The 15,461-nt window shown below is 33.8% G+C and overlaps 1 protein-coding gene across 1 annotated transcript in view; it reads right to left on the reverse strand.

The window, feature by feature from the left end:
- Positions 1-15,461, reverse strand: part of LOC150096536 (cadherin EGF LAG seven-pass G-type receptor 3-like) — a 47,449-nt gene that overhangs the window by 4,336 nt on the left and 27,652 nt on the right. Inside the window, exons 11-13 of the mRNA XM_090408635.1 lie at positions 12,072-12,135; positions 9,281-9,347; positions 1,026-1,108 (exon numbers count right to left, since the gene is read on the reverse strand). Coding sequence (XP_090264761.1) covers positions 1,026-1,108; positions 9,281-9,347; positions 12,072-12,135 — 214 coding nt within the window. The remainder of the gene's footprint in view (positions 1-1,025; positions 1,109-9,280; positions 9,348-12,071; positions 12,136-15,461) is intronic.

Below are 15,461 nucleotides of genomic sequence, written 5' to 3' on the forward strand. Positions count from 1 at the left end.
AATTAATGAATTCACACAGTAATCATAAATATCGAATGAAAAACATTGGTGAATTTATTGTTCCTTAATTCGTTTTACATTAAAAGTTTTTACCAGGGCCGCCGAGAGAAATTTTCGGGCCAGTGACAAGTCTGTGGTCCGGGCCCCACTTAAAAAAGTGCATCACTTTTGTTTAATAAAAAAAGTCATATAAAACATTAAACATTTATTTAAAAAAAGTGTACAATAAATTCAAAATTCGATACATTAGATACCATACAAAATACAAACATTAAATAAAAAGAGAATTTTTAAATTTTTATTGCCTTTATCCACTTCCTCACTTTATGGTTAGCGAAATCTTTAATCACCTCGTCATAATCAATTTTCATTGCCAGGTCATATTCTATTGATAGCAAAGCTAGGCCGTTTAATCTTTCCTGGAGCATTGATGATCTACTGAAGCTCTTTATTGCTGAAAGTTTACTAAACGCTTTCACCTTCGGCAAGTGTTACTGGTATTGTGCAAAAAATTCTGATTGAAGTACATATTTCGGGAAAAACACCGTGAAGTCGAAATTTATAAATGGTATTTAATAAATCTAGTCCTGGTATAACATCTTTAAACGTAGCGTTATAAATCTTTTTTATGTGATAGATTTCGTCTTTCAGAGACGATGTTAAGTCTTTCGAATATTTATTTATTAAATTATTGTAGGAGTCAGAAATTTCTTGATGATTCATTTTGAAAATTTAATATTGGTCAAAATAAATTCTGAATGTTTTATGAAGATGTGAAACGCATGTGAAGTTGGGAAATAATTTTACAAAACACAGTATCATTCTCGAGATGCCATTATCCTTTATCATTATTATATTATCACGAGAATTAAAACCATGCATTATAAACACAGTTATGTGACACGTCGGAGCCCGACAGTCGGGCCCTTTCAATGCCGGGCCCGTGACAAAAGTCTCAGATGTCACCCTTCTCGGCGGCCCTGGCTTTTACTATCATTTTTTATAATTATATATATGGTACGTACCTGAGTTCGTTTACTATAGATGTCTTCTTTATTGCTGGAGTACTTAGATGCATGGAGGTTATAAGAGAAACAAGGAATGCTACCTGAAAGGTTAAAATATATGTGCATACTTTCTAAACGTTATTAATTCAATAAATTGCAGGATAAATACAATATTTTTAAAATTATTCGTTAATTAATAAAACGAATGATGGAAAATGGGACGTAGAGCTAGATACTCGAATTGGCTTAGCAAGCTCAATATTGCGGGATCTTGGCCGTTCGGTAGTATTGAAGCGGGAGTTAAGCCAGAAGGCAAAGCTGGCTGTCTTCAATACAGTCTATGTCCCCATCCTCACCTATGGTCATGAGAGTTCGGTAATGACCGAAAGAATGCGGACACGAATCCAAGCGGCTGAAATGAGGTTCCTTCGAGGGGTTGCGGGGCTGACAAGACTCGACAGAGTCAGAAGCGCTGCAATTCGGGAAACTCTCAATACTCAACCGCTGCTCTCCGTGTTGAGAGATCACAGTTACGCTGGTACGGGCACCTGGTCAGAATGCCACAAGAGAGGCTCCCTCAGCAAGCCCACTTTGCCAAGCCAGAGGCCACGTGGAAGGCCAAGGACTCGCTGGATAGTTATATCCAAAACCTTGGGTGGACACGTTTGGGAATCCCACCAGAACACCTGAGCTTGGTGGGAGGATCGTGACCACCGGAAGTTCCTCTTGCAGCTATTCCCCCCACAACCCAATTAGGAAAGGTGGGCCTTGAAGATGTATGTATGTATGTATAATTAATAAAACAGTTTAGCGAAAGAGAATTTGGAATTATAAAGGGATTAAGTATTGACCTATACTAAATCTTAAAATGGTTTATTTTTTATTATTTTTATTTTTTTATAATATATATATATATTTATTATTATTCTTTCTCAGATAAATTACATACATTATATGAAGGCAATTATGCATAACAAATACTTCCTCGTACTTAAAGTTTTTTTTTTTTAAATAACAACAATAACAATAACGGTTTACAACATATATTTTTATAATATCCATAATGTATATATCCATATTATCCATATTATATATAATATATAATATCCATAATTAATATTGCAAATAGTAATAATGAAGTTGCTTTATATTGAGAGTGTTGAAGTTGACAGTAGATTCCGAACACACTGATCGAATATCACTTTCATCATCGTTTCTGCACAGTCGGATGCAGCTCATTTCACGGTGTAAAATATATACAATTAGCTGAGTACACATACAGTACTCATTATTACAAATTCTAGGTAGGTAAAGGTGCACGAAAATTTTGTTTTTTTTTAAATAAAAAATATACAGTCTAATATATTATATACACTGTTTGTATGTAGGTGTGTGCAAAAGAGAGAGAGAGAGAGAGAGAGAGACGTAGACAGACTCTCACTGACGATTGACAGGTTTAAATTAACAGTATAATAAAATAATAATTTTTTAAATCAAGAATAATAATATTTATTGATTGCTAAAATATTTATACATACAATAAACATATTGTGTGACATTGCACCTTATGGTTTTAGAGAGTTCAGCACGAAGTGCTGCAATTCCTAATTGGATTTCAATTAACATTTTTAATAACAATACTTTTTTGCCTTTATATTATGTATTTACAACACATGTTCTTCTAATATTGACAATGAATATTATACAGAATTTTTTGTATAATTTTTTATTTTTTATTTTATTTTTATTTTTTAAATCTGAGAAAGAGTGATTATACATACAAATTTCTGCATTTGCTTATAAGGATTACTTGTAGATGAGTGAGGCAAGTTAATCCCACCTACTTCGAAGCTTGTTCAAAATAATAATAATAATAATAATAATAATAATAATAATAATAATAATAATAATAATAATAATAATAATAATAATAATAATTATTATTATTATTATTATTATTATTATTATTATTATTATTATTATTATTATTATTATTCAGACAGTTGGCAAACAACTTTAATCAGCACTTTGTGAACTCTGTCCAAAAGCTACAAGAAACAACCTTTCCTCACACATACGAACATTCTCCACTAGGTCCACGAGCAACCCAGTCGATGTGGTTCCCCACAGTAACAAAAGAAGAACTATCACTGGCTATTCAACAAATTAATCCTAACAAAGGACCGGGGATAGACGGAATCAGACCAAAAGACATCAAGAAACACTCAACCGACCTACTTCCAGTTATACAAAAACTGTTAAATAAAATCTTCGAAACGGGACACATACCTGAAACACTGAAGACTGCATTAATCACACCCATACACAAACAGGGAAAAAGAAACATAATAAGTAATTACAGACCTATCGCCACGCTGCCTGTAATCAACCAAATCATGGAGCGCATTGCACATCAGAAACTCTCCACATACGTTGAAAAATTTCAAATCATACCCAAAACACAATATGGCTTTCAAAAAAATAAAGGAACAGCAACACTCCTGGAAGATTTCACAGATCTAATAAACGCTGCATTGGATAAAAACAGAATAACATTAGTGGTATTCATTGATCTAACAAAAGCATTTGACACACTAACACATAAAACCTTGTTAACGAAACTTACCCATATCGGAATTGGAGGTCGTCTACTCCAGTGGTTTAAAGCATACACGAAAAACAGAAAGCACATCACACGTATAGGATCAGCACACAGCAAAGAGGTACATGTAACCTGTGGAGTACCGCAAGGAGCTGTCCTATCTCCCATTCTATTTAACATACACACACACGACATAAGCCAACTCCCCCTAAAAAGTAAAATCTTCCAGTATGCAGACGACACTGCCATAGTATCCATTCACAACACTGCAAAAATCGCTTACAAAAATATGCAACACGACATCAATCAAATCACTAACTGGTTAACCGAAAACGGCATATATATAAATCCTGGAAAAACAAAGCTAATGATATTCAAAAATCCCCAAACCCTGCCCATAGAAACTAAATACCTCACTATCAAACATTCATCCTCCTATACACAAAGTGCAAAACCTAAAATCACAACCATCACACAGGTGAAAACAACACGCTACCTTGGACTTCACTTCGATGCAGATCAAAGTTAGAATAGCCATACAAACTACCTACATACCAAGCTTAGGATAATAGCAAGCAAACTATACAGATTAAAAGACATTGCCCCAACCCACATAAAAATACTAATCTATAAAGCATTATGTGAAAACATTTTAAGATATGCAATCACATCATACGCATTCTGCGCAGACTACAGACTTAACAGGCTACAATGGTTGCAAGATAAAATGATAAAAGTGATATTCTGGGAACAACCCACTCTTATGCAGGAAGCATGGACAAAACATAAAATATTTAAGGTGAAACACTTACGCCACTACACAGTCATGTTAAAACACTACTACAGCCCAACATATAGAGTAACCAGAACAACATATCGAATAACAAGACCACAGTCAACAAACTACATAACATATAAGTACAACAATCACCACGGCAAAGCCACCCGAAACTTCTACGTACCTGACATGATAAACAAACTGCCGTTCGGCAACAGAAACCTAGGAACATACAGAGAGCTGAAACAGGCACTATATAAATATTATAGTGTGAATGAAAATTAGAGCAATTCCTGTTTCTCTCTCCCCCACCACACATACACACACACACACACAAACCTACGACAACCCCCCCTCTCAAAAAACTACCACTACAAGAACACAAAGAAACAAACACACCATGTCTAAATCCAACCCTATTTGCACAAAAAAAAAAAAAAAGTTAAACTGTAATAGCAGACGAAGTCTTTCAAGCACGTACCAACAAACAGTAAAATCAACACCTGGCTTGTGACCACTATAGGAACACAACCATGAAACCACCACCCTCTGTCATCTACATGACAGAGGGTGGTGGTTTCATGGTTGTGTTCCATGTTACATTGTTGTGTTCCATTACATTGCAAGTATCTGTTATACACACTTGTAATGCATTATAAATATTATATACATATAATTACTACAGCAACTATGTATGCAATTCATCTGAGACATGAAAAAAAAATAATAAAATAAAATAAAATAAAATAAAAAAATTCTGTATAATCCTTATTGTAAATACTGTAAATATTATTATTGTATGTAACTTATACTGAGACATAATAAAATGTAAAAGAAAAAAAATTATTATTATTATTATTATTGAATTGTGTGTGTATGCTGCATTACTGCATTGTATCGTGAATTGTGTGCACATTGGTGCCAATCCATATTTAGCTAGTTTAAAAAAATGTATATTCATATTTATAAAATGTACTCTGCATTTTGTATATCGAATTTTCGTACTGTACAGAAAAGATAATATGTTTTTCATTGTGTGTGTGCAGATACTCTGTGTGATAGTAAACCTTATCATTTTCATTGTAAAAACAAATAAGTCGTTTATAAAAAAAAAAAAAATAATAAAAAAAATAAAATAAATATTATTATTATTATTATTATTATTATATTCTAAATTCAAAAATTCTGTATAAACCTTATTGTAAATATTGTAAATATTATTATTGTATGTAATTTATACTGAAACATAATAAAATGTTTAAAAAAAAATTTATAAAAAAAGAAAAAATTATGTTATCATCATCAGTATTATTGAAATCTCATCATTGTAGAAAATGAAGAATATATGCAGCGCTTAGTGCTGAACCTTGTTAAATAATATATTGAATGTTACTCAAGATGATTATTTTATATATGTAAATATTTGAGAGATCAATAAAAAAAAAAAAATTATTATTATTATTATTATTGCAAATACAAATTGACTGTAAATTTACCAGAGTTGAAAACGATATGCAATTGTGAGATTTTCTATATTTTGGTAGCGTGGCTTCGGAATTTCATTAATACCAGAATGCAATTCCGGGTTTTAATTTCCGTGGCTGTTGCTATTATTCATGTCGTGGTTTTTGGAACCTAAAACTGTGTAGACACTGAATGTGAACAAATAATTTATTATCTTAAATTAATTATTTATAGCCGACGTTTCGCTATCTTAAGTTAGCATTATCAGAGGCGACTTAATCCTACACAATCAGTTAAGACAAGCTAAAATGACCTGCATAACAAGGACACTCAAGTGCATAGTGGGTGTCAATGGCGCTCGTGGTGAAAGTTAGATAAAATCTGTTTAAAATCATACCGCTTGCTCCGTTGCAGTTAATCGGGTTTTGTAGAACTTGTGCTGCTTCCAGGAACAGTCACGCCGATTTGAAGGGATTTGTAAAGTAGACCAACTTTCTTCCATCTTATGAAGTGGTCATTCTCTATGACATGTTGAGATAGTCCACCTTTTGGTTCTCCATTCGGGATGTATTTTTTTTTGCGTTCTTCTTTCCTGACCATTCGTTCTATCTGTCTGAAATACTGAGTTCCACACTGGCAGGGTGTGCTGTAGCTACCAGGGAAGGAGAGAGGCTCTAGGAAATCTTTGATTTGTTTTAGGCAGGTAGAAATTTTGTTTAGAGGTTTGTATACAGTTCTGATTGTATGTCGTTTCAGGAGGGAACCCAGTTTATCTGTTAGGTTAGTGGAGAACCAAATATACAGTGTATGTATGTATGTGTAGTCTAGTTTGAGGGAGTGGGAATTTATTGTCCTTTTTAAGGAATTTGGTCAGTTCTTTTTTTTATATCCATTTTGTTGGAAAGATGTGAGTTGAGCCTGTTGTTCTAGGTCCTGAGGACGAAATTTGCTGTACTCTGGAGACTAAGGTTTTGAAAATTCCAAGCTTCTAAGCAGGATGGTACTGTGAAGCGACAAGTAGGTATTCTTCCTTTGTGCGTGAGAGAAATTATGGTAAACTGAACATATGAGGGAGCATCTGCTTGTAACGAAAGTATCGAAGAAGGCAAGAGCTTCTTTTCTTTCTTTTTTTTTTCAGTGAAACTAATACGAGGATGGATATTATTGAGGAAATGTACAAAGTTAGACAGCGCCTGTTCGCCACGCGGCCAAATAGCAAAGATATCGTCTTTGCAGAATTAAGTGCCAAAGATTCAAAAGATTCCATGTATAAGTTTTCAATTGGGGTGAAAGTGGGAAGCTCATTGCTACACCTTCAGTTTGTTTAAAGAGCTGGTTGTTTCAGGAGAAAAGAACACAAAAAATACATCCGGAATGGAGAATCAAAAAGTGGACTATCTTAACATGCCATAGAGAAAGACCACTTCGTAAGATGAAAGAAGGCCAGACAATTTTACAAATCTCGGTTCAAATCAGAGAGACTGTTCTTGGAAGCAGCACAATTTCTATAAAATTCGGTAAACCTGCAACAGAACGGACGGTATGATTTTAAACAGATTTTGGCTCATGGCCCTATCTATCCATCAGCGTTAACAATAGGAATCACCACTGTTTCCTCCTACACAAGTGACTGTTCTTTTTATCCAGGTCATTTTAGTTTGTCTTCACTGATTGTGTAGTGTTAAATCGCCTCTGATAATGTTAATTTAAGATAGCGAAACGTCGGCTGTAAATGATTAATTAAAGCTAATAAATCATTTGTTTACATTCCGGTGTCTATGTAATTTTATTATTATTATTATTATTATTATTATTTGACACTTCCAGGGAGTCCAAAGACTCATCGAGGGAGAGTGTGCCAACAGCATCGAACGATTGGTCCCCTTCCAACTACTTCGATATGAATACGAGAATGCCTTCAAATTCTGAAGGCAAGAGTTATTACAAAAGTTTTTCCGACACGCACGCGTGGCCAGTGGGATGATGCAATAGTGTGAACCTTCCCACAGCTATAAGCCAAACAGCCAAACTCTGAATAAAAATTTTTTTCTGCTCGATTTCTGTTATTGTTCTTGTTTCGCAGAATAATACTTCACAATGGTGAAAGAATCTGACTCATATCGTGCAGTGACAGGGAAATGCAAGACCCCATGTTTTACATAAAGTATTTGATTCTATGAAGGAATATGGATTTCTAGGGCTTTCTTTGCCACTCCAGATTTGGGAGAAAACCAACCCTATGGAAATGCTTTTTTACTATTGATGAGATTCTGTTAAAGTGACCCGACATAATTATCACATACATGGGTTGATAAGCTGGGATAGAAATTATATTGTAGTCATATAAATGCACTTTGTATAAATGCACCAAATAAATAAATATTTGGTACAAGGCAAGAAAAGCGACCTGTATATCAAAGCTAATTATCAGAGAAAACGAATTGTGGGATATCCTTCGATGATAAATTTCATACGTCACGTATAGGTAGAGAGAATGTTGAAAAGCAGCTGAGTAATAAATTTTCTTTACTGAATGGGTGTAGTCCATTGCCATTTATAGAGCAGGGTGGGGTGGTTTTTGGTCTTAACATTTTACAAAGTGTTAAGACGAGCATTCTAGTTTTTGGTAGTTCTAGATATATTGTGTTTGCATCATACGATATCATAGTGTCCCTTCTATAATTGTCATAACGCAAATATCACGTACTGTATTACCTTTCCAAACTTAGGTTTGTATCACCTTAAAAAAGTGCACATGCCCCTGAATTTCTCTTCCTGTCCCAATACTTTTTGGAAACAGTATACTTTCCCTGAAAAATGATGACCTACGACTATTTAGGTGAGATGTTACTATTTCTTGCTTTTCCAATCTTGAAATCAACTGAGCTACTTGTCATAGTGTAATTATTATACGGACCAGTATTGCACGTTTATAATACTTGTACATCCTACGCGGCCTATTGTGACATGAGAGAGAGAGAGAGAGAGAGAGAGAGAGAGAGAGAGAGAGAGAGGCATTTTTTATAAGATTAAACGATTATATTATGTCATACTAATTGGACAATGGAAGGTTTGACAAAAATCTCGTTATTACTAACTTCTTTCAACAAATTTCTATTTTGTTAATTTTTTTTGCAAACACTTTTCCTGAATTCGAATAGTTTATTTTGTTGTATTACATTGCATGACATCACGAATATCATGGTTCTCCTCAATGATATTTTCATAAACAGATTATCTATATATTTCCATTCCATTCAAGCTGTTCGTCAGAGAATATACACATATTAAATTACCTTGACATTCAACAAAACTACAGCGCAGTATTGCGCTTAATATCTATTCTCTTACTTAATCTTTATAATACTGACATATATTATAATTGACATACTTTCTATGACTATAGATTGGAAAAGATGGATGACTTACCCCTCCCATGATAAGGATTGGAGATACCAAAAACCACCTCATACGATTCGTAGGCCCAACCAGACATCTGTTTAATGATAATGAAGAGAAATAAAAAGCTATTGAAGGCATTTATAAAATCATTAACTATCAGAAAAACGTTATATTATAATATAGTACATAAAAGACAGTGATAACATGAGAAAATGAAACTATCAGAAATAAAAATAACTTTTATTCAGGAAAGATAACACATTATATTTCAGATATAGCTAGGAAATAGCACAGTTTAATTTCAAAAACAAATTCCAAATAATGTTCCTGACTGTAAGTATGGTTTCCCGTGAGACATTTGTTATACTCAATGGAATCAAATCAATTTTATTTATCATCATTGTTAACTTCTATTTAACACTAATTGAAATATTGCATTATATTATACGTCTATTTCGGAATTTTTTGGGATCATATTGCAAATTAAAAGGAACATCAGTACATTGGACAATGAAGAATCGGACAAAGAAGAGCTTTAACACATGATTTCATTTACTAAAATATAAAACTGCGCAATTATAGTCTTCGTGAATAATTTTATTCATTTATTTTTCAAATGGCACGGTTTCTGAAGTCAACCAATTGCATTCTCAGTTACGGATATTGTAACATTTGAATGATGTCGACACGTTAGAATTCAGTAGCAGGTGACGATACTATAACTTATAAGACAATATTACTCAAGAAAATGAATTTTGGCACTTATGATTACTGCTGAATAATTCTGAGATGTTTGACATGGGCGATGTTTACAGATATAGTCACGATAACGATTTTTACGATACCAACATGATAACGTCGCTTACTACTTATGCCTTCTGAAGCTGAAACTATAAAACCTCATATTCATTTTGAATATGAGGTTTTACAGTTGAACTGAAGTAGCTTCTGAAAGATTCTAAACTAATAGCAAAATCGAATAATGATGTATGTCAGGAATTCGAAATGTAAATGAGTGCCATACTTCCAGTGAGTTTTATTTCTATACCAAGAGTAATACGCTACCTGGTCTTCGGTTAGATTTGAGATTCCAAGAGTTTTTCGAATAACTTGAATTATCCTGCGTTTTGAAGTCAAACCCCCTGTTTGACTTCCTCAAAGATAGACTGAGGAACTAGTTTAAAATAATACAGAAAACTTCCTCTAGTCCATCATACTAAAATCGAATCTACAACGTTTTTTTTCTGCAGTCTACCGACATAAATGTTACCACGAATGTACAAGCACGTGTATTTTTAATATATATATACATAACTATTTTTTTCTTTTAATTTCACGTTTGCATTACACAGTTTGTAATCCTCTGATAAATTTGAAGTTTATGAGTAACAAGTTGGAATGTTGCGCATGCTCACTTCATACATTTCTCATTCTGTTAGCTAAAAGATAAACAAATATTATGTAAGCCACTTTTCTTAATTTCTTTTCAATGTTTTGGAACCAAAAGAAACTATATTTTTAAATTCAGTATTTTAAACTGCACAATTAATAATGTAAACGTAATTTAAAATGAAATTTAATACTGAATGTATTTAATATTGTAGTACTGTATTTACTATTTTAAAAGGAAGTTCCATAGAATTTTGTTCATTTGTAAGAGAGGGCGCTACACCAAAAGCTGCTGCTTTGATAGAGAGCGCAAATCGTTTGCTTTAAGTTTTATTTTTGTGTTATTTAAGATTTTTACGAATAAATCAAATTCATAATAAAGAAGAGTGCATTCCCCTCCCTCTAAAGGGTAAGCAAACATTTTTCTTTTATTTAATTCATTTGTTTCGTTTGAATTAAATGAAATATTATGGTTGAATTAAATAATATTGCTTGGTTACGTTTTACAATTTGCACTAACGGTAGATCACCAATTCTTATGTTAATATTATCAGCAATTACCTAACTTTTAAGCATTAATCAGTGAAGATGATGGAGGTATTTTCGCACTGTTTTCGAACAAATTATAGTCCTCATGCTTAGTGCTTTGTGTTTATGGTAACGTGAACAGGTCCCAGCTAGCTTTATGCTGTGATTTCAATGCAAAACGAATTGTCTTTAATTTCTAGATATGTTGAAGAACTTACGTAGGTCATGCGATTATCGTTATTCTCGCGATGTGTGGCAATTGCATAATGCCTATTTTCTTTGACGTGTGCACTATTGAACAAAAAAAATTTGTGATCTTCATTATCGGTTTCAGTTTACCGAGTTTTTTCCCCTCATTGGCTGACTTTGAAGTCATTATTTTGTGAATATTTTTATTTTTTAAAATAAAGTTATATGCATAACGTTAAATTCGTTTGATTAATATTGAGTTGCTTCTTGTTCCACGTAGTGTGTTGTTGTCCCTAGCCGCATATTGCTTAAAGACCGCTTCCTAACTTAAGATTGTTTTATTGTTATGCATTGCTATTTTGCATTAAACAACGCGTAGAATGAATTGTGTTAATAATTTAAATGACTAATTAAATTTACAAATCTTAAAGAGTATTTGTGGTTTTAACAGGTGATTTCTCTTTCTTTCTCTCCGTCTGTCTCTCTCACCAAAAAAGTTTCAAGAAACTTATAGGAAATTTTAATTAATGTAACTGGAAATAGTAATTACTTTCAACAGAAATTGTATTTATATAATTTCTATTATATTTATATACTTTTCAGTATAAATATATAATATATTATATGCTGATTTAACAATATAAAATGTATTATCTGGTATAGCTTATGAGAAGAATGATATTCCAAAGATAAACGAAATGTATGTACCTACCTATAATCATAACCATATTGTGGAAACAGCATAATTCCACCAGCTAAAACACCTCCTGGAACACCTGAAGAAACAGAAAGAAAGAGAATAAATGCATATATATTAAATAAATGCAAAATACTGTTGTTGGTGGTGATGGGCGCTAGATAGCGCCGATAGTTGATGGTACAGTAGTAAAGTAGTAGGGGAGACGGTAAGATGTGGGTGGCGGTGTGGAATAAGAGTACCCTCCTGCAATGAGTTCTTGGAGGCGTCGCGTAATAATAATAATTTTTTTTTTCGGATTTTCAAATACATTATTATGTATTTTATATAGCGTTTATTCTTTAATATAAATACTTATAATTATTATCTATAAATAATTATTCCTTAATAACAAATACTTTATTTGTTCTTCTAGATTCACAACTTTCAGGAATTGTTTGCCTCACGTCTTCAGGTGAAAATGATAAAATAATTTCTTGTATTACCCTAATGCTTAATTCAAACTAAAATAATCGAATCAGTTGTCAGTTGTAAACCTGAGTTTAACTGATCATCACTGCCCTTGTTAGTGATTTAATGCTTGCAATGACAAATCAAGCATATCCTTCTAATCGCATTCAAGAGAGAGAGAAAGATGGGGGGTTAGTTCCTTCCAATGCTTCAGATTTGATTTGATTTTCTCAGTGTAGTGTGTGTATAACATGTAATACAGACAATGGATTATATAGTGTAGGTGGTGGATCATGTAATGTTGTGTAGAATGGCATTCTATGATGATTCTTTGGACTTCTTTATGAAGGGTTCATCTAATAATAATAATTATATTTGTTAAAGATACCAAGCTATTTTAAACCTGGTTTTAATCCATTTCCCGAGTAAGCAAACAGACAAGTAAGTCAAGTTTGAGCCTGCAAGTAGTGCAAGTCTGTGTGACCCGCAAAGTAGTGCAAGTCTAGGCAACTCGTGGTAAAGGTGGAAATTAAGCTCTGATCACTATTCTTAATATTCTCCCTTAATGCAAAGCACACCTCCTTGTGGAGATGTATGATGCTGTGCATTGAAGGCAAGGGGCCACTACCCAGACCGGTTTCGACCTTTATTGAGGTATATTTAAGTAAAGACCGCTCTAAAAATTAGGACGATCCCTAGACCACTCCATAGTGGCCGAAAGACCGTCCAACTCAGCGTTGTTCCACTCAGTGAAAGACTCACTCCGTCACCGAGAAGAACTTCTCAGCGTTGGCTCTACCCAGTGGCAAGCTCACCCCACCACTGGCCAGAGCCATAATCTCAGCGGTGGCCCTACTCAGAGACAGGCAAAAACCTATCCCCAAGCAGAGCCTCTCAAAGCCAGCCCTTATGAATAAGTAAAGCCGTCTCTAAAAATTCGGACGATCCCTAGGCCACTCAATCGTGGGCGAAAGACCGTCCATCTCAGCGTTGGCTCCACTCAGTGATGGCCTTCCACCCTCCACCACCACCGAGCAGAACCGCTCAAATTCCGAAGAAAAGCATTCACCGACAAAGCCCCTCACCGGGCCGTGCCGGAAAACACTTTTCCCGGAGACTCAAATTGCTCCCTTAAGGCAAAAGCCTTAAGAGAGCGAACTCAAAAACTCTCGAATCTCATCTATCTCTATCTAGCGTCCACCTCTCATCAGTGGGAGCCAGGCTTAGAAATGCCAAGATTTAAGTAATACAGAGCTTATAAGTATTTCACCAAAACAAGTTACCATAAGGTGTTTTGACCTTATTAAATAAAAATCTCAGGATGAGAGATAGATGTAGAAAGTTTTTTACCTTGGATATAATATATGTTAAAGATACCAAGCTATTTTAAACCTGGTTTTAATCCATTTCCCAAGTAAGCAAACAGACATGTAAGTCAAGTTTGCGCCTGCAAGTAAAATAGCTTGGTATCTTGAACATATATTATACCCAAGGTAAAAAACTTTCTAAATAATATTTTTTTTTTACATTTTTCCCATATATATATTTACAATGATTCATTTAATGTGTCTGATCACTATTAAGGAATGGATAGTGATATTGGATGTGGAATAATTTTATATAAATATACACATAATTCTTTTCTGCATTTTGTCATTTACATTTATATTTCAATCTGAAGTTCATTTTAATTCACAAATTATATTTACAGTTTATTTATTTATTTATTTATTTATTGTTATTAGTAGAGAATGCTGAATGGATTCATTTCACTTTTTAATTTGACAATTGACATTTATGTCTCTATTGGTGAAGCAAGATGCTTTTCATATTCCCCGCTATCTGTTGCGGTTACAGTGAGGGTAAACTTTATGAGCAGTTTCCTCGCCCTGATTGGGCATCGATATTTTTACAACTTATATATGAAGATTTTTATCCGGCGAGTGCATGTGCCCACAGACTACCACTGCTTGATCACGGTTTAACTTTTTTCTTGGGCGCGGGGGGGGGTTGGATTTGGATGTGGCATGTTTTTGTCTTTGTAATGGTATGTGAGAGAGGTTTGTTATAGGTTTGTGTGTGTGTGTGTGTGTGTGTGTGTGTGTGTGTGTGAGAGAGAGAGAGAGAGAGAGAGAGAAAGAAAGAAAGAAAGTAATTTCCCTCTAATTTTCAGTCTCGCTATAATATTTATATAGCACCTGTTTCAGCCCTGTAGGTCTCTAGGTTTCTATCATCAAATGGCAGTTTGTTTAGCATGTCAGATATGTAGAAGTTTTGGTTGGCTTTTCTGTAGTGATTGTTATACTTATATGTTATGTAATATGTTGACTATGGTCTTGTTATGTTGTTCTGGTTACTCTATAGGTTGAACTGAAGTGTACCAATCCCTCGATTAATGTGCCTAATGCGTTCTTAAAACAGGCGCATTAATCGCAAACACGCTAATCGAATATAATAACCTATGGGAAAAATTATAATTCTTTCCTCAAATTTCTTTTTCGAGTCTTAATTTTTTTTATAAAATAATTAGGGTATATCTCAGGGCCTAGTTAAAGGAAAATCATGTACTGAAAGACATTAAAACATATTCGGAATGTAAATTTATTATTCTACTTCTTAACAAAGAATTGAGCTAACGTAGTTTGGCGAGCATTCTGTTTCTTTTTTTCATACAACTGATGGTATCACCCTATTGCCTCTTCTACTACTTCTGCAAATTTTACTGCTTCTCTCTTCATCAGGGTCAGCCTCGAAGCATTGCTGCTTAAAAACTTCGATTGTACGAAAAATATTTTCAAATTCTTTCTGTGAAATCTCTTTGGGCTTGTCAGTGATTAAATTGTCTTCATTTTCTTCAGGATCTTCCCCTGTGCATCTAAATTTAACAGGTTGGAGTCGCCCAATTTCTCAGAATCAGATTTAATTAAGTTAAATTCATTTGAAAAGCCTCTAAAA

This window comes from Typopeltis vanoorti, chromosome 18, assembly GCF_054136105.1.
Source record: "Typopeltis vanoorti isolate ZY-2024b chromosome 18, IOZ_Tvanoo_1.0, whole genome shotgun sequence".
In the NCBI taxonomy this organism is placed as follows: domain Eukaryota; kingdom Metazoa; phylum Arthropoda; class Arachnida; order Uropygi; family Thelyphonidae; genus Typopeltis; species Typopeltis vanoorti.